At 53.6% G+C, this 17,188-nt stretch overlaps 2 protein-coding genes across 5 annotated transcripts; both read left to right on the forward strand.

Annotated features, from left to right (window-relative positions):
* Positions 1 to 865: 865 nt before the first annotated feature.
* MRI1 (methylthioribose-1-phosphate isomerase 1) lies at positions 866 to 10,759 on the forward strand. Of its 4 annotated transcripts, XR_006816441.1 has the most exons (9): positions 868 to 1,113; positions 1,191 to 1,429; positions 2,299 to 2,474; positions 3,549 to 3,725; positions 3,804 to 4,028; positions 6,155 to 6,284; positions 6,423 to 6,562; positions 8,399 to 8,454; positions 10,674 to 10,759. XR_006816441.1 is itself a non-coding variant. In XM_045990699.1 (7 exons), the coding sequence occupies exons 1-6, from the start codon at positions 982 to 984 to the stop codon at positions 5,448 to 5,450; spliced, it is 978 nt and encodes a 325-aa protein (XP_045846655.1). In that variant the 5' UTR covers positions 866 to 981; the 3' UTR covers positions 5,451 to 5,493; positions 6,155 to 6,388. The 4 variants fall into 4 exon arrangements, 2 of the variants coding, with proteins under 2 accessions (XP_045846655.1, XP_045846654.1); XR_006816442.1 differs by lacking the exon at positions 10,674 to 10,759 and having other exon boundaries at positions 6,428 to 6,562; positions 8,399 to 8,455; XM_045990699.1 differs by lacking the exons at positions 6,423 to 6,562; positions 8,399 to 8,454; positions 10,674 to 10,759 and adding an exon at positions 5,422 to 5,493 and having other exon boundaries at positions 866 to 1,113; positions 6,155 to 6,388.
* On the forward strand, positions 8,179 to 11,120 carry C20H19orf53 (chromosome 20 C19orf53 homolog). The gene is made up of 3 exons (XM_045990700.1): positions 8,179 to 8,321; positions 8,399 to 8,454; positions 10,674 to 11,120. Exons 1-3 carry the CDS (start codon positions 8,225 to 8,227, stop codon positions 10,815 to 10,817), a joined length of 297 nt encoding a protein of 98 aa, XP_045846656.1. The 5' UTR covers positions 8,179 to 8,224; the 3' UTR covers positions 10,818 to 11,120.
* The last annotated feature ends 6,068 nt before the right edge of the window (positions 11,121 to 17,188 follow it).

Below are 17,188 nucleotides of genomic sequence, written 5' to 3' on the forward strand. Positions count from 1 at the left end.
TTCTGTTATTCCCCAGCCTGTGGGGATGCCTTGGAAGGTCATGAAAGACCTCCCTCACTTCCCTACCATGATGCGTCTTTTTTTTTTTTAAGATTTTATTTGTTTATATGAGAGCATGAGAGGGGAGGTCTGGGGGAGAAGCAGACTCCCCATGGAGCTGGGAGCCCAATGTGGGACTCAATCCCAGGACTCCAGGATCATGACCCGAGCCGAATGCAGTTGCTTAACCAACTGAGCCACCTGGGTGCCCCATAATGCATCTTTTGAAGGTATCTGGTAAACTGAGCAGGAAGCGGCACAGAAACAGCAGGCCAGCCAGCCAGCCTGCCACCTCCTCCTAAACCGTGGAAAAGAAAGATCATTTAACAAATATTGATGGGCTATTTGCAGTGTGCTGGCCACTAACCTGGGCCCTGGAGATACAGTGGGATACCAGACGCACTGCCCTCTCCGGGCTGAGGTTCTGGCCAGCTTCTTATTGGCCTTGTTCCTCAGGGGAGATGGTGGCCCCAGTGGCTGTCCCCGCCCACCAGCCTTTGCTCCCTGCTGGGATGGGCGGTTTCAGGGCAACAGTAAGACCCCTTAGTCCTTGGAATCCCCCAGTTCGGGCCTTTCTCTTTCAGCACTCGCTGTGGCCAAAGTCAGGTGCCTAAGGGTGACTTGGGGGATCATGCTATGATTCTGGCTGGCTGAACACGGCCCAAAATCCAGGAGTTGTCCCATAAGGAGAGCCATCAGTGGTTTTCGGGACGCGACTCTCCAGACCCACCGGGAAAGTAGGGAGGTATTAGTCACGTGGACGGAGGGTCCTGTGCATTTGCTGTGCGCTTGCGCCTCTTTGGGGGCGGGGCGTTGGCCCCGCCCCCGCCCTCCCCCTTTCCAGGCTTGTCTCGCCCCCGCCCTCCCCCTTTCCAGGCCTGTCTCGCGTGCGCGGGTCGCCACCACTGATTCTTGAGCGGCCGTGAGCTAGGTGGTGGTACCATGTCCCTGGAAGCGATTCGCTACTCTCGGGGCTCACTGGAGATCCTCGACCAGCTGCTCCTTCCCCAACACAGCCGCTACGAGGCCGTGGGCTCGGTGCGCCAGGCCTGGGAGGCCATCCGCGCCATGAAGGTGGGGCCATGCGGCGAAGCTGCGGGGCCGGGGAGGGAGGTGGCGACCCCGCTTGACGCTAGGATCCCCCCCTCCAGGTGCGCGGCGCCCCGGCCATCGCGCTCGTGGGCTGCCTCAGCCTCGCCGTGGAGCTGCAGGCGGGCGCGGGGGGACCGGGACTCGCCGCGCTGGTGGCTTTCGTGCGCGACGCGCTGAGCTTCCTGGTCACCGCCCGGCCCACCGCCGTCAACATGGCCCGCGCTGCCCGCCACCTGGTCGAGACCGCAGCCCTGGAGGCTGAACGTGAGGGCGCCACGGAGGAGGCGGTCCGGGAGAGGTAGGGGACCCTGTGGCAGGCGCTGATCTGCGTAGAGGCTATTAACTCATTTCTTCGAGACCGATCCGTTCTACATATAGGGACCTAGTGCCTACGGAGAGACACTGATGTTCTCAGCTTCCCCATGCCACCCGCCTGCCATGCTACATATAGGGAAACTGAGGCATGACACATCAATCCACACAAGCAGGACCAAGAGTCCACCCCAGGTGGCTGGGTCCCAAGATCGTTGCTCTCAGTCCCTTGCCTCTGCCTCCCCAGAACATGCCCAGCCCCTTCTGCCTTAAAGGCCCTTTTCAGAGCCATTTCATTCTCCTGATTTCTGCTTTTGAGGAATTTTGGTTTTCGCTCCGATCTCTTCCCTGCCCTTTTGTTTTTCCACTTTGCTCAAGCTAAGTGATTACCTTCTTGTTCCCCCCACCAAGCTTACTCCTGTCTCAGGGCCTTTGCACGTGCTGTCTCTACGGTCTGGCTATCCACAGAGCCAACTCCATCAGGTTTCTGATTTCTGTCTTCCCCAACCCCTCATGTAACACAGCTCACCGCCCCTGCTCTGTCCCCTGATTCTCCTGCCTTCTCCTTCACTTCATTAACTGTTCACCACCAGATTTCCCTACCCTACTGTGAGCTCCACGGGGGCAGAGATTTTTGTCCTGTTCATTGCTGTGCTGTCCCACACACGTGAGATAAACGTGTTGTGTGGTGGGCAGATGGTGTGACAGGTGACAATGGCAGAAGAGTGTGGGCCCCATAGCCTGGAGACGGTTTAAGCAAGAGGGCTCTTGCACAGTAGCATTGGCCAGGGAGGAGGGGCTCGCCTAGGCCCCAAGGCCTGGGGGCTGGTGCTGAGAGCCCCTTGTCGGCCCCAGAGTGATCCGCTGTGCCGAGGACATGCTGGAGAAAGACCTCAAGGACAATCGGAGCATCGGGGACCTAGGAGCCCGCCATCTCCTGGAGCGGGCAGCTCCTGGGGGTGGCAAGGTGACAGTGCTGACCCACTGTAACACTGGCGCACTGGCCACTGCTGGCTATGGCACAGCTCTGGGTGAGTGGGCGTCCGTGGGAGTGGGGACGGGCCCTTTTTGGATGCTAGAGAAAGAAACCCTAACCACTTTACCCAGCAAAAAGATGTGAATTTACTCTTGTATACAGGTGCTTAGGGCCTTAGCTTCAGGTATGGCTGGATCCAGGGGTCAAATAGTGGCATCAGGATCCATCTGTCCCTGTTCCTAAATTCTGCCCTCTAGGGCATCATTCTCATGCTTCACAGGTCAGCAGGGAAGCTGCTGGGATTCAGATCATGAAAAGCCAAGGGTCTTTATATTGACAGTGCAGAAAAGGCTCCTCATATCTCAGGGGCTTTGATGGGGTCATTTGCCTTTCTAGGATCAGTCAGTCCAGCCCAAGCTGTGTGCCTAGAGAATGGGAGGATGCAAGGGCTGAGAAGGGATGGGGCCCGCCCTGCCTTTGTGCCTGGGGACTGAGGCCTTGATGGCAGAACAATGATATATTCACTCAACAGACATCAATTAAGAACCAGGGTGCCCCACCATTCCTGCAGACATGCATCCCTCTATTCATTCAGCACTTAGTAAGCACCTACTGTGTGCCAGGCACAATTCTGGGTACTGGGGACCCACCAGTGGACACAGTAGACAAAATCTCTGCCCCGAGGAACAGGAAAGCAGGAGAAGCAAACACAACCAGTCAGTAAATATGTGCGCTATGTGCAAGGGTAATGAGTACTAAAGAGAAAGCCGGGAAGGGGTCAGAGGTGTGGGGGTTGCTGTGGGAGAGCGAGGTATCAGGGAAGGCCTCACCAAGATGTTCTCTAAGCACCCACGTACTTGGCAAAGGGAACAGCTACTGCAAGGGCCTGGGGATGGGACTGTGCCTGGTGAGCCTTTGGCGAAACGTGCCGATGTTTTATTTATTTATTCTGAGAGAGAGACAGCAGGGAGGCAGAGGGAGAGAGAATCAACACAGGGCTCGATCCCACGACCCTGAGAGCACAACCTGATCCCAGGTGCCCCTGTGCTGTGCTTCTAAACAATGAGCCACCACGCCCGTGTGTCACTTTCCGTCTCATCCTGATGTCCTGGTGGGCCGGGCCCCACAGGTGTGATCCGCTCACTGCACACCCTGGGCCGTCTGGATCATGCCTTCTGCACGGAGACCCGGCCCTACAACCAGGGAGCCCGGCTGACTGCCTTCGAGCTGGTGTACGAGCAGATCCCCGCCACCCTCATTGCCGACAGCATGGCAGCAGCTGCCATGGCCCACCGGGGCGTGTCAGGTCAGTAGGCGCGGTGCCAGTGGGCAGGGCTCCAGGCGTCCCGGGCCAGGTTATGACCCCCGGCATCTTGCTCCCTAGCTGTCGTCGTGGGAGCCGACCGCGTGGTTGCCAACGGTGACACGGCCAACAAGGTGGGCACCTACCAGCTGGCCATCGCTGCCAAGCACCACGGCATCCCCTTCTACGTGGCTGCCCCCAGCTCCTCGTGTGACCTCCATCTGGAGTCGGGCAGGGAGATCGTCATCGAGGAGCGCCCGGGGCAGGAGCTGACTGATGTCAACGGGGTCAGGATTGCAGCCCCCGGTAAGCTGTCCCCTTATAGGGGGTCACCACAGCACCTGGGCACCTCCCCTTAGGCACTGTAGCCCCTTCACAGGGGCTGGTGGATCTAGGGTAGAATCAGCCTTCTGGGGCATAAGGCTCTCCTTCCAGCCATTTCTTAGAACAGAAACATCTTGAAGGTCAGATTCAAGGTCAGAGTGTAAAAATAGTGAGTTAGGAGACTGAGGGCAAGTTGTCCTGCTGTTGTCCATCTGGGCTTCCTCCCTTGAAGAAGAAGTAAGAATACTGTCTCACCTAGTGCCTACGGAGAGACACTGATGTTCTCAGCTTCCCCATGCCACCCGCCTGCCACGCGCAAGATGCCTGACTTCTGTCATCCCCCAGGGCCTCGGTGTTCACATCTGTAAGATGAGCTCTTACCACCACCCAGCTCACAAAGCCCGGGGCTGTCAGTGAGTTCATCCACGTGACGTGGAGGACAGTGCTTGACCCTTGCTTAGCACTCATTAGATAGTAATAATTTTGACCGAAAATACTTTTTTTTTTTTTAAAGAATTTATTTATTTGACAGACAGAGATCACAAGCAGGCAGAGAGGCAGGCAGAGAGAGAGGGGGAAGCAGGCTCCCTGCAGAGCAGAGAACCCCACGTGGGGCTCGATCCCAGGACCTTGGGATCATGACCTGAGCTGAAGGCAGAGGCTTAACCCGCTGAGCCACCCAGGCGCCCCTTGACCGAAAATACTTTTATAAAAAGGACCAGTTAAGATCCTCAAGCACTAAAAAAAAAAAAAGATCCTCAAGCACTGAAAATACTGTGGGGTTGCCACCCGACTCCCAAATATGGAGCCACGGTAAAAATCACAGTATACAACCAAGCGGACAGAAGTCCTAACATTCTGTTGTTTTGTGCTCCAACTTCTTTTTTTTTTCTTTTTTTTTTTTTCACAGACAGATCACAAGTAGGCAGAGAGCCAGGCAGAGAGAGAGGGAGGAAGCAGGCTCCCCGCCGAGCAGAGAGCCCGATGTGGGGCTCGATCCCAGGACCCTGGGACCATGACCCGAGCTGAAGGCAGAGGCCTTAACCCACTGAGCCACCCAGGCACCCCTGTGCTCCAACTTCTTTAACAGCGTTTTAAAAATAGATATATTAATTCTATGGGGCACCTGGGTGGCTCAGTGGTTTAAAGCCTCTGCCTTCGGCTCGGGTCATGGTCCCAGGGTCCTGGGATCGAGCCCCGCATTGGGCTCTCTGCTCAGTGGGGAGCCTGCTTCTACCTCTCTCTCTGCCTGCCTCTCTGCCTACTTGTGATCTCTGCCTGTCAAATGAATAAATAAAATCTTTAAAAAAAAATAGATATATTCTATAAATTTTTTTTCTTCATTTTGTTTTTGGTGCCCCTGCTCTCCTGGAGGCATATGAGCACTGGCCAAAATCACTGTGAACAGAGAAAACAGGCCACCAGTTTGCAGCCTCTTGTGTAGAAGGTTGGTACTCACTCAGCAAATATTTTTGAGTACCTGGCCGATGCTCGGAGCTGTGCTAGGGTGCTGGGGATACGGGAGTGAAAAAGATGGAAATGCCTCTGCACTTGCAGAGTTGACAATCCAGTAGGCGTTAGGGTTAGGTTAGGGTTAGACAAACAAGATAAATAACAAAACCACCGTGTATGTTAGAAGTGGGTGTGAGCGCAGGAGAAATGAACAAGGCAAGGACAGGCATGGGAAGTGTCCATGCGGGGAGATTTAGACAGTGATTGGAGAAGTCCTCTCCGGGAAGGGGACATTTGAGCAAAGACATGAAGGTCCCTACTGGAGGCAAAGGGGACTGCCTGTGCAAAGGCTCTGAGGTGGGTTCTTAGAGCGTCTTACAAAGATCCTTAGAGCCGGCAAAAGTGGGGTAGATGTCTCTAAGCATTCTAAGCCTTCTTGGACAGTGACAGCCCAGGAATGGTGGGGAGCAGGGTCTAAACTAGATAGTAGGGGCTAAAGCCCCATGTAATGCCTTCGTGCAGTTAGAGAGTGAGCCATCCCAGATTCTCAAGGATTCCCCAACTCATGAACCAGCATGGAGGAGACAGGTGACAAGAGCTTGAGAACTTCTCACACAGCCACATACCTGCCTTCTTGCCTCCCCTTTCTCCTGCAGGCATTGGGGTTTGGAATCCTGCCTTCGATGTCACCCCCCATGAGCTCATCACTGGTGGCATCATCACAGAGCTGGGGGTCTTCGCTCCTGAGGAGCTCCGGGCGGCCCTAAGCACCATCGTTTCCTGAGGGAGGGACCCTAGACGGACCCCAGATGTAACCAACCTCACTCTCCATATCCTGTCCCCATTCCCTTGAGTTTTATAATAAACTTATTGAATGGCTGGCCCCTAAACTGACCTTCTTCCCACAACCACCCTTCTTCCTAGAGCAGGGAGAGCACACACGGCCTTTGCATGACTCTGAAGAGCTCTCTAACTGGATCCAGCCTGTCCAAGTTCAAAACCCGCCTCAGCCTCTTTCTCTACAGTGTGATCATGGCCAGCTCACTTCACCTCTCCATGCCTTGGTATTCTCATTTATAAAATGGGGACAGTACTGCACTGCCTTCTTAGGTTGCTTCAGGGCCAGAACTAGGGCAGTGCTTGGGGTACGGAATTTTAAAGGGGACACCAAAAAGCCCAGTAATCAAGATAAATAATAGCTTCATGGAATATTTTTGATTTTATTTTTTCTAGAGAAGAAGAGTGAAAACACAAGTGGGGGTGGGGACAGAGAGAGGGGGAGAGAACCCCCAGCAGAATCCATGGTCGGCTTGGGGGTCTAGACCTCAGACCCTGAGATCATGACCTGAGCTGAAATCAAAGAGTTGTATTCTTAACCAACTAGCCACTCGGGTACCTCCGATTCTATTTTTTTTAATGCTATTTTTTTTTTTTAAGTAATCTCTACACCCAAAATTGTGGCTCGAACTGACAACCCCAAGATCAAGAGTCACGTGCTCCACTGAGGCAGCCAGGCATCCCTAAAATTGTATTTTTCTTGAAGATTTTTTTTAATTTTTTAATTTTTATCTATTTTTTTAAAGATTTTACTTATTTGACAAACAGATCACAAGTAGGCAGAGAGGCAGGCAGAGAGAGAGGGAGAAGCAGGCTCCCTGCTGAGCAGAGAGCCCGATATGGGGCTCCACCCCAGGACGCTGAGATCATGACCTGAGCAGAAGGCATAGGCTTTAACCCACTGAGCCACCCGGGCACCCCAAAGATTTTATTATTTTAAAGATTTTTAAAATTTATTTGATAGAGATACACAGAGAGGGAACATAGGCAGAGTGGGAGAGGGAGAAGCAGGTTCCCCGCTGAGTAGGGAGCCAGACATGGGGCGCCATCCCGATCATGACCTGAGCCATCCAGGCGCTCCTAAAATTTTCTTTTTCTTTCTTTCTTTTTTTTTTTCTTTAGATTTTATTTTATTTATTTGTGAGAGAGAGTGTGTGCACAAGCAGGCAGAGTGGCAGGCAGAGGCAGAGAGACGTAGGCTCCCCGCCAAGCAAGGAACCGGATGCGGGACTCCATCTCAGGACCCTGCGATCATGACCTGAGTCAAAGGCAGCTGCTTAACTGACTGAGCCACCCAGGCATCCCCTAAATTTTTATTTTATTTTATTTTATTTTAAATTATTTATTTAGTTGACAGAAAGAGATCACAAGTAGGCAGAGGCAGGCAGAGAGAGAGAGAGGGAAGCAGGCCCCCTGCTGAGCAGAGAGCCCAATGTGGGGCTGGATCCCAGGACCCTGAGATCATGACCTGAGCCGAAGGCAGCGGCTTAACCCACTGAGCCACCCAGGCGTCCCCTAAAATTTTATTTTTAAATGTTGAGACTACTATATCAATTACTGAATTTTAGGCACCCTTAAAGTACGCACCCGTGACTGCCTCAGTTGCCTCACCCTAGTCCTAGACTAAATTTTGTGTACGAAGGGCATAAAACGACGCTTTACAAAACAAACGAGCTCTTCGTAAATGTTATCTTAATATTATAACCTTGACTTGGAAGTTTTTGCGAAGGTTTGCGTTATCGGCTCCCAGGAGCGCCTATCCCTTTAATGCTTTGCCACGTTGTGTCCCGTGAGCCTTTGCGGCCCGCGTCCCCATTGTATCCCATCGTGCCTTGCGCCTTCCGGCTGCGATTGCGTACAGCCCCGCCTTTTCCGGCGCGTCCTATATCATGGCGCAGGGACAGCGCAAGTTCCAGGCCCGGAAGCCGGCGAAAAGCAAAGCAGCGGCAGCGGCCTCCGAGCGGAACCGGGGCCCGAGGAAGGGTGGTGAGGAGCTGTCAGGGGTCTGGGAGGAGAGGAGGGCCTAGGACTCCCCAGCCTTACGCGACTGCGTCTCTTCCCAGGTCGTGTGATCGCCCCGAAGAAAGCGCGCATCGTGCAGCAGCAAAAGCTCAAGAAGGTGAGTGGGGGTGCGCGAGCGGCCACGGAAGGAGCCTGGAGGCGCGTACCTGCACCCGGTGGAGGAGCCTGGAGAACTCAGATCTCCGAGTCTCAGTTTTGACCCCTGTGTCATGGGTACAGGAACATGACATAACACATTCAGCGAGCCTCAGAGGAGCAAAGCCCCCAGAAAGTCTAAACGCACGTTAGCTGCTGTCGCTGTTATCGTTGTTTAAAAGAAGTCCGGACGGGAGGTGGCGTGGCAAAGTAGAAAACCCCAGCTTTGCAGAAAGGCAGTGCTGCGTGTGGTGGAAGCCCTATTAACAGCTAGTATTGTTTTTGTTTTTAAGATTTGATTTATTTGACAGACAGCGAAAGAGGGAAGAACACAAGCAGGGGGAGAGAGGGAGAAGCAGGCCTCCCGCTGAGCAGGGAGCCTGATGTGCGGTTGGATCCCAGGACCCCGGGATCATGACTGAGCCACCCAGGCGCCCCAACAGCTAGTATTTCTTCACCCTGAGTCTCTTAACCTGTAAAATGGTCATAGTAATAACACCTTTCTCCCACAGTTGTAAGGATTTAATGCCATGGGGCACTTATAAAACGCCGAGAACAGCACAGGACACAAGTGAACGGTTACCTGCGTTGATTGTCATTTTTGTGGTTGTGTTTAAATGCAGCTTCTTTACATAGGTGGGTAGGGTTGAGTTCATGAAGAAGTTTAAGGAGATTTGAAACTGGTTTTACTGGAGTCAGATTTGAGTTCAAATTGTACTCCACGCTACCTAATATGTAATCTTGAGCAAATTCTTAAGTTTCTCCCAGAGCCTCGGTTTTCTGAGACCTGAGTACCCAGCGATCTGCTTACCTCCATTTGGCTGCGAGAGGCAGGCTGTGTCACAGGCATCTCAAACTTAGCATTTTCAAAACGAAGCTCCTGATTCCTCTCCTTCCCCGACAGACCCTCCCACAGCCTTGATTCAGGAAGATTCTGTCCTTCGAGATCATGATTTTCTCCTTCTCTGACCTCTGGGTACAGTCTCATCCTTTTTGTTTTCGGTATTAATCTAGAATCCACCCATTTACCGCCTACCTGGTCCCACCCCATCAACTACCACCTGGACGGATGTGGTGACATCCTCCCGGAGCCCCTGCCTCCTCCCACAGCTGCCAGAGGGCGCCAGTGAGCACCCAAGTCTGGTCCTCTTCTCAACCAACTGCGCCACCCAGGTGCCCCTTGAGGGCTTCTCAGAGCCTTCAATGTCTCCCACCTCAGGAAAAGCCCAAATCCTCTCCATGGCTCACAAGGCCCTGCATGATCTGCCCTTGTCACCTCCCCGCCCCCCTCCCACTCTTCCCCTTGCTCACTGGTCCCTTAACAGTTCTTACGACCTCAGCACTTTGGCACCAGCTGTTTCCTCTGCCCAGATTCTTCTCCCAGAAATCCACACGGCTCCCTTTCTCCATCTAGTCTGACTGCAGGCAGTGCTTCTGAGCAGCTGTCCCCTGTAAAACGCACCCCTTAGTCGTTATCCCGTGTTCTTTCTTGGCTAGCAGCGCTTACCTTCCCTTTAACCTAGTGAACCATGGGCATTTATGTCGTCTCACACATGCTGAGTGCCAGTTTCCAGAAGGCAGAGATTTTTCTGTCTTGTTTGTTTGCTGTTGTGTGCCCTGCTCCCAGTTATGTGACAGTCATGATGGTCAGTAGTCATGGGAACTCATAGGCAGGACAGGGACGTTTGGGAGATATGATCAAACTACCACTTTTGGACCCAAACCCCTGTGCCTTTGCTTGTTCACATCTTTGTGTCTCAGAGCCCCAGTTCACCATCTGCCAGGCAGAGATGACATGGGCCGGCAGGGACTGCTGCCTGGAAGCTGAGACCGAAGGCTCTGGGCATGTTCCAATCTCCCATCCCTCACCTGTTTGGGGAGGCCTGGGCAAGTGCCTCCTCACTGCAGGAACCTGTTTCTCCATCTGTAAAATGGGGCTGAGCGGAGGTTAGAAGCTGAGGTCCAAACACAAGAACAGGATTTTTTCTATGTAATACCCCCAAAGAGTGCAGAGCAGAAGCAGGACCTAAACCCCAGACCCTCGGATACTGTTTTTGGGGGGGAGTTGCTCATCCAGCCCCCTGTGCACTCTCAGCAGAGAGAGCGTGGCAGGTTAGGCACTCCCCTCCCTCCCTCCACCTCAGGTCCCAGTCTCAGTGCCCTGTGGTTGCCCCCCGCCAGGACCTGGAGGTCGGGATCCGGAAGAAGATTGAACACGACGTGGTAATGAAAGCCAGCAGCAGCCTGCCCAAGAGGCTGGCTCTGGTGAAGGCCCCTGCCAAGAAGGAGGCAGCCTCTTCCACCTCCGCCAAGACGCCTTCCTAAGGACACCAGCCCAGTGGAGGCCTTCGCCACAGCCTCCGTGCTCAGCCCTATGCAGGTGACCCCACAGGTGGCACCACAAGGAGGAGCCGGGTTCCCCGGAGCCTTGGGTCACATGTACCTCAAATTTCATTTGGGGTCTAGTCCGTGAGCAGGTGACCAGCAGATCTGGAGTGGACTGGTCAGCTTCCCGGGGTGCCAGGGACTCCAGAAGGAAAGGAAATGTTCACCAACTTCCTGTGTCCCCCTCCTCCGGTTTTATCTCCACTGGTTTAACCCAGAGCAATAAACCTGTGATTCCTCCTGCGTTCCCGTGCTCCTGGGAGTGGGCCAGTGCTGGGGCTGGAGACCAGATGCCCCAGTTAGGTGAGTCCCATCAGAGACCAGCCATGTGCCCAGGGAGGGACCAGTGGGCTTCTGCACCTTCGCCCCTCCCGCCCTGGGTGACCCCGCCAACCTCCTCCCTTGGCCTGCGTCACCACCTCTACCTGAGATAAGCCAGGCGTCTTAGGGAGCCACTCTCCCATCCGTCGGACAGATGCTGACACCACCTGGTAGGGTCTCAGTGCCAGTCTAACATGAATGTACCTGGGAACCACTCGGGGCCACCTTGATCTTGAAAGCCCTAATAGCTTGTGTTCACGTAGTACCACCAGTGGTCCAGGCACTGTTCGAGGGTTTTCCATGCCACCTCAGCCCTTGTGATGCCCCGGTTAGGTCGTGTCTTCAACAGTACAAAGCAAAGATTTGCACAGCCACCAGCAGGGTCCCCGCTCCCCGCCGACCAGCTGCTGTCTCTTCCAGACCAAGATTCTGTCCTAGGCAGAATTCTCTTAGGCCCCTCCATCATTCCTTGGTGGTGGTCTACCGGACTGGAATATGACCGCCTTCCTGCCCCAACCCCTGCTGGGGTGTGAGGAGTGGGTCACAGCTCAGGAATTAGGCCACAGTCAGGGTGACACTGAGCCACTGCCTTGCGGGAGGTGGCGGTGCCTGGGAGTGACTGGCCCCCAGCCAGCGAACCCACCGCAGATGGCTTTTCTGGTCCCACACGGTGGTGGTCCAAAACTTCTGAACTACCAACATTTTTCTACAAGGTCGGGGATAACCGCTGTGGAAAGCGCTTAGCCTAGAATTACTGCCTGCCCCGCTGTTCCACTCCAAGGCACATGCCTGGAAGGGTTGCGAGCAGGGACTTGGCCAACAGCTGGTTCACAGCAGTGTCGGTCACGGTCACCTAAAACTAGGAGCAACCCAGGGAGCCCTCAACAATGCAGAGGGCAGGTAGCATGCGAATCTGCACCGGGACTCTGCTTTCGCAGTAAAGAGGTAGGAAGCTCCGACGTGCTACAACATGGATGCCCCCCACAGATGTGCTGAATGAAAAGTCAGCCACAAAAGGCCATTGGCTGTAGGATTCTGTTGTTGTGAAGTGTCCAGGCAAATCAACAGAGAGCAGACCCTGACGGGGGGAGGGGGGGCGGTGGTCCATGATTGATGGGATTGCTAATGGGTGCTGGAGTCAAGTTTTGGGTTGTTTTTTGTGGGTTTTTTTTTTAATATTTTTATTTATTTATTTGACAGAGTAAGAGAGGGAGAAGCAGGCTCCCCACTGAGCCTCTGCCTTCCACTCAGGTCATGATCTCAGGGTCCTGGGAATGGCCCCACATCGAGCTCTCTGCTCAGCAGGGAACCTGCTCCCCCCTCTCTCTCTGCCTGCTTGTGATCTGTCAAATTAAAAAAAAAAAAAAAAAGATTGGTTTTATACATACAGTGAGCAATTTCACACAAAAAATATGGATTTACATTTTGAAATACCAGAACTTCCAGCAGCTGCGCCCAAACTGATGGAAAGACTGTCCTGCAGTTTCCCCAGATCCAATGCGCAGGTTTCAGCGGGGGTGGGCTTGGGGGAAAGGTTGCTGCAGGACTGGAGGGCAGGGCTGTGTTCAGGCGTGTGCCCTGCACACCCTCACACCCTTCCTTTAACCCCACTTAGGCAACCCCAATGCCTGTGCCATCTGCCCACAGCACAGCAGCGTCTCCCCTAAGCAGGCAGTGAGTGGCTTCTGCCTTTTGAGATGGACCCCCTCTGCCCACTGGGCATTGATTGTACACCTGTTCCGTGCCAACCTCAGCAAGGGAGAGCTGAGAACTGGCATCCTAGTGGGGAGAACAGAAAACTGGGAAAGCCAGCCAAGGCTGCCCCCTGCAAACCCCCACCTCTTCTCTGTCTTGCCTCCTGCTGTGGTTCCCTCCCCCTCCCGGACGTCCCCTCAGAGACCCTCTGCCCTCCACACCTCCACCCCCAGCAGTGGTCACTCCGCAGGGCTCTAGGCTTTTCTCTGGGTCTTTGTTCACTGCTGTGTCCCCAACACCTAGGATGGTGCAGGAGGTGCTTAATGAATAGGTGTTCATTGAATGAAGGAAGTCGTGAATTATTTCCCTTTTTTTGAGAGGAAAATTTTGCATTTCAATGAATCAGTTCTGATTATTCAGTGCATCATCCCTATACAACACGCCCTTCCGGGTTATCTGATTCATAGCATTGTCTTTGAACTCTCAGTTCTGTAAATTGTAAGCAACTGATAGCAATATAAAACCACTTATCTGTAGACATGCAAATTCCATCCTGGCCAGCAGAGGTTTCGTTGACAACCTTCCTCCACTACAGAAAAAAACAATTTGCCCCCATCTGCACGTTTATTTGCACAAATAGTCTGATAATGTGAAGTGCCTGCTCTCCAGACTGTCTTTGAGCCGTATAACATCTGCCTGGTTCCCACGTGAGTTCAATAAAAATGTTAACCCGTGTCCATCTTTACGTGCCTATGAGAATCATGATTATTCCCTCTTCTGGAAACTATTTGTTAACCTTTATCTGGACTCTCAGAAGAGCGAGCACTGGGACACGGTGAGCTCCAACTGTCTTCTGGTGCCTCCCTGGGCCACCAGGAGGTACCTGGAAACCAGGCCAACCCCACTGAGGCCTGAGGTGCCCAGGTGGGCCAGGGACTCCTGTAAACCACCTCCCTTTGTCCCTCTGACACCAGCCCTTTCGAGGAGGACCCCAGGGGCGAGGAAGGGCATTGAGGCGCAACAGGCATGAGGTCTGGAATGTCAACCCACTTGTTCCCCCTTCGCCCCACCCCCTCGGCCTCCCCAAATAGCCTCACTGCCCTGCATGACTTTTCCCTCTGTGCTTGTTCCTTCCACCTGTCCACAGAAGCCCAGTGCTGGTGCTGAAACCAAGAGCCCCAGACTCGGGAAAATACCTATACCTTGAGTTCAGTGCCAGTTTCAGCCCCTTCCTGGCTGTGTGATCTTCAGCAAGTCCTGTCACCTCTCCCAGCTTCTGTTTGCCCATCTGTAAAATGGGGATCCTAACACCCCTTGCTCAGTGTGGAGAATTCTGGAGCCTGAGGGGGCCTTTGTCCAGAGAGTGGAGAGCAAGACTAGCCACTCAGCCTGTCCTCTCTTGCCTGTCACCCTGGCCCTCTCCACAAGGCCAGAGAAGTCACTAGATGTGGCTTTTTCAGCCTTTCCTCTCCTGCTTCTGCCATCCCCCTCCACCTGAATGCTCACTTCTCCCAACGAGGCCCTGACGCTTAGCCCATGAACCTGTGTTCCAGAAGGGAAGAAAAGAAACGAAAGAAGTAAATCTTGCCAGTTGGGCAGGCCAGAGGGGCTGCATCAGAACCAGGAAGCGAAACTGCCCGGGCTGGTTTCCTGCCTGAGTCAGCAAGGGCAGGGGTTGTGCGGGGGGCTGGCCAAAGACAGGAACCCTGGAAAGTTAGGGTGGGATGGCCACAAAGCTGCCGGGGGGGGGGGAGCTGTTCCCCCTCCAACTGAGTCTCCAGGGCCACCCCATTTCCCATGCGTCTCAAGGACATGTGGGTTTGGGATCCGGAGCTGTGGATGCCTAGACAGTGAGCTCACAGAGGCCCGGCGGGATAAATGTGGTTTCCATCTCCCTGCAGCCCAAGCTCCCTGGCTGCATGGAGAAGGCAGGACATGTGGATGGCTGGAACCCTGCTCCCAATCTCTCCTAACTAAAAGTATTGCTAGGAGGAGATCTGGCTGAGAGAGACTCCCAGGGTCCTTTCTGACCTCATATATTCTCCGGAGATCACTGTGTGGCCTTGGGCAACTTTCTGACCTCTGGGCCTCATTCCCCTCATCCGTAAAATCAGGAAAATGGAACAGAATGTTGGGGCTTCCCAAACTCTGTGCGTTTGATTCCTAGCCAATGTGACAGAACCAGCCCACCCACAGGGCTTGAATGCTGGCCCTATCTTTCCCCTGCTGGGGGCCTCCGGCATGTCACCTGACATTTCTGGGTATGTTTTTTTCATCCTGGAGATAGGGATGTTGACAATGTTAGCATCTATTATTGGACATTAAACATCCTCACTCAGTGAAAGCCCAGTCCTGGTTCCTCCTAGAGTAGACAACATACCAGAGCGGCCTCCAGTGACTTCTCTGATTGAACATCTCAAGACACCCACTGAAGCATTCTCAGGCACCGGCACCCAGGCTTAGCTGATACAGCCACACACCAATGCTGAAGAGGAGTGCTGGTAAGGGCAGCCCTGGGGTCCTGTTTGCGAGGGGAGGAGCTGATATGGGGCTTTGCTGAAGTTCTCCCTACCTCTCCCCACACCCCAGTGACGCCTTCCACATCAGTCCATCTTTGCCGGCAATCCTTTCTAAGAAAGGCACAGGGCAGTAAGTCTAGGGCTTCCCGGTCCGGGTGACTTCAGGCAAGCACTTCCCCCTCCAAGCCTCAGTTTCCTCATCTGATGAATAGAGCCCGTGCTCTCCACTTTGCAGCACTGGTAGAAAGCTAAATCGCAGTAACACCAGGGAGCAGTGAGAGCACCACCTAACCAGTCGGACGCCATTGCCATTATTCGCGTCCTTTCTGTCGCTGTCACTGTGGCAGGCTGTGTGGCAGGCTGTGCCTCAAGACTGCCACTGTCCAATAGAAGTTACAATGCAAGTCACATATACAGCTTTAAATATCCTGATACCACATAAAATGTAAAACATAAAAGGAAACAGGTGGAATTAATTTAAATAATGTATTTTATTTACCCAAACTTACCTAAAATATTATCTTTTTGACATGTAATCAATATAAAAATTGTTTTCCATATCAAAAATGCTTAATGACCTATTTTACTTTTTTTTTTTTTTTTCCTACTTAGTCCTTGAAAATTCCATTTATAGCATAACCCAATTCGGCCCAGCCCCATTTCAAGGACTTAGAGGCCACCTGTGGTCAGTGGTGACCCTCCTGGACAGCACAGGTTGGAAGGAGTTTCCGGGAACAGGGGACCAGCCAGAAAGTGCGGCTGTAAATTCCTGGAAGGAAAAAGCCAGAGTTTCCATGGGCGGTGGGGACTGGGGGCAGCGATCAGGCCACACTTAGGGACCAACCTGGGTTGTTCCGCTTTGTAGACGTTTCAGCGGAATGGAGAGGAGTATGAGTTGGTTCAGTAGGTAAGTTCACAAGGAGTCACTGCTGTATGCCCGGTGCTGTTCGGGTCCTGGCGGTGTAGCAATGCACCAACTACACTTATTCCTGCCACTGGGGGTCTCGGTGGAGAGGGAAGAGACGGAAATCAAGCAAGTGCTGAACTAGGTAAAGAAATGTAGCGATTGCGGAGAAAAGTATGGCGAATGGGAAATGTAGGGTTTTCTAAGGACAGGGGTAGAGGAAGGATGGCGTGGGCCGCGGGGCGGGGCTGGCGATCAAGACCACGGGCGGCTTCCGGCAAGAGAGGGTGGCCTGGACGATCGGATGTGACAAGTATTAGTTGAACCTTTTGAAACTGCCGTCTTAGCAGGTCGAAAATCAGCAATTTCATATGACTCAACGTAATATTCAGGGCACAGAATGGATGAGGGTTCTTAGCTTGGGGCATGGGCTGGGCTCTATTTCTAGAGAACAGGCCTGTGGCCCCCGAGAGCTCAGCCGAAGGGCCTGTGATCCCCTCCACCCACCCACCCCAACCCCACAAATATCAAAACTTGACTCCGCGCCCAGAGAGGCTGAGAGAGTTTCTCGCCTCGCACAGCCCACAGGGAGGAGGGGCTGAGCTGCTGCCTTGGAATCCCGCCGCTCAGTCTCGCTCCCCGGCCGAGTCGTGTTGATTGTCCCCTTGCGGAGCCCGGAAGCGACCCTCAGTAAACAAAGCCGTGTGTGGGCGCAGCCCCAGCTGCCCGGGGCGCGCTGTCCAGCCGAAGGGGGGCGGGAGAGGAATGTTGTGAATGAACCGAAGGCCCGCCCCGAAACTCCGCATGAGGCCGAAGCCGCGGGGGGTCCTCCCACTGTGATTGGCCGCCGGCGCCCCATGATTGACAGCACA

Source organism: Meles meles, chromosome 20 (assembly GCF_922984935.1).
Source record: "Meles meles chromosome 20, mMelMel3.1 paternal haplotype, whole genome shotgun sequence".
Taxonomy (NCBI): Eukaryota; Metazoa; Chordata; class Mammalia; order Carnivora; family Mustelidae; genus Meles; species Meles meles.

Excerpts from the sequence above, each read along its gene's own strand:
- MRI1 (XM_045990698.1), top strand. The coding sequence starts at position 982 with ATGTCCCTGGAAGCGATTCGCTACTCTCGGGGCTCACTGGAGATCCTC. Across the intron at positions 1,114-1,190 it reads AGGCCATCCGCGCCATGAAG|GTGCGCGGCGCCCCGGCCAT; the intron begins GTGGGGCCATGC and ends CCCCCCCTCCAG. Across the intron at positions 3,726-3,803 it reads GGCCCACCGGGGCGTGTCAG|CTGTCGTCGTGGGAGCCGAC; the intron begins GTCAGTAGGCGC and ends CTTGCTCCCTAG.
- C20H19orf53 (XM_045990700.1), top strand. The coding sequence starts at position 8,225 with ATGGCGCAGGGACAGCGCAAGTTCCAGGCCCGGAAGCCGGCGAAAAGC. Across the intron at positions 8,322-8,398 it reads CCGGGGCCCGAGGAAGGGTG|GTCGTGTGATCGCCCCGAAG; the intron begins GTGAGGAGCTGT and ends GTCTCTTCCCAG. Across the intron at positions 8,455-10,673 it reads AGCAGCAAAAGCTCAAGAAG|GACCTGGAGGTCGGGATCCG; the intron begins GTGAGTGGGGGT and ends GCCCCCCGCCAG.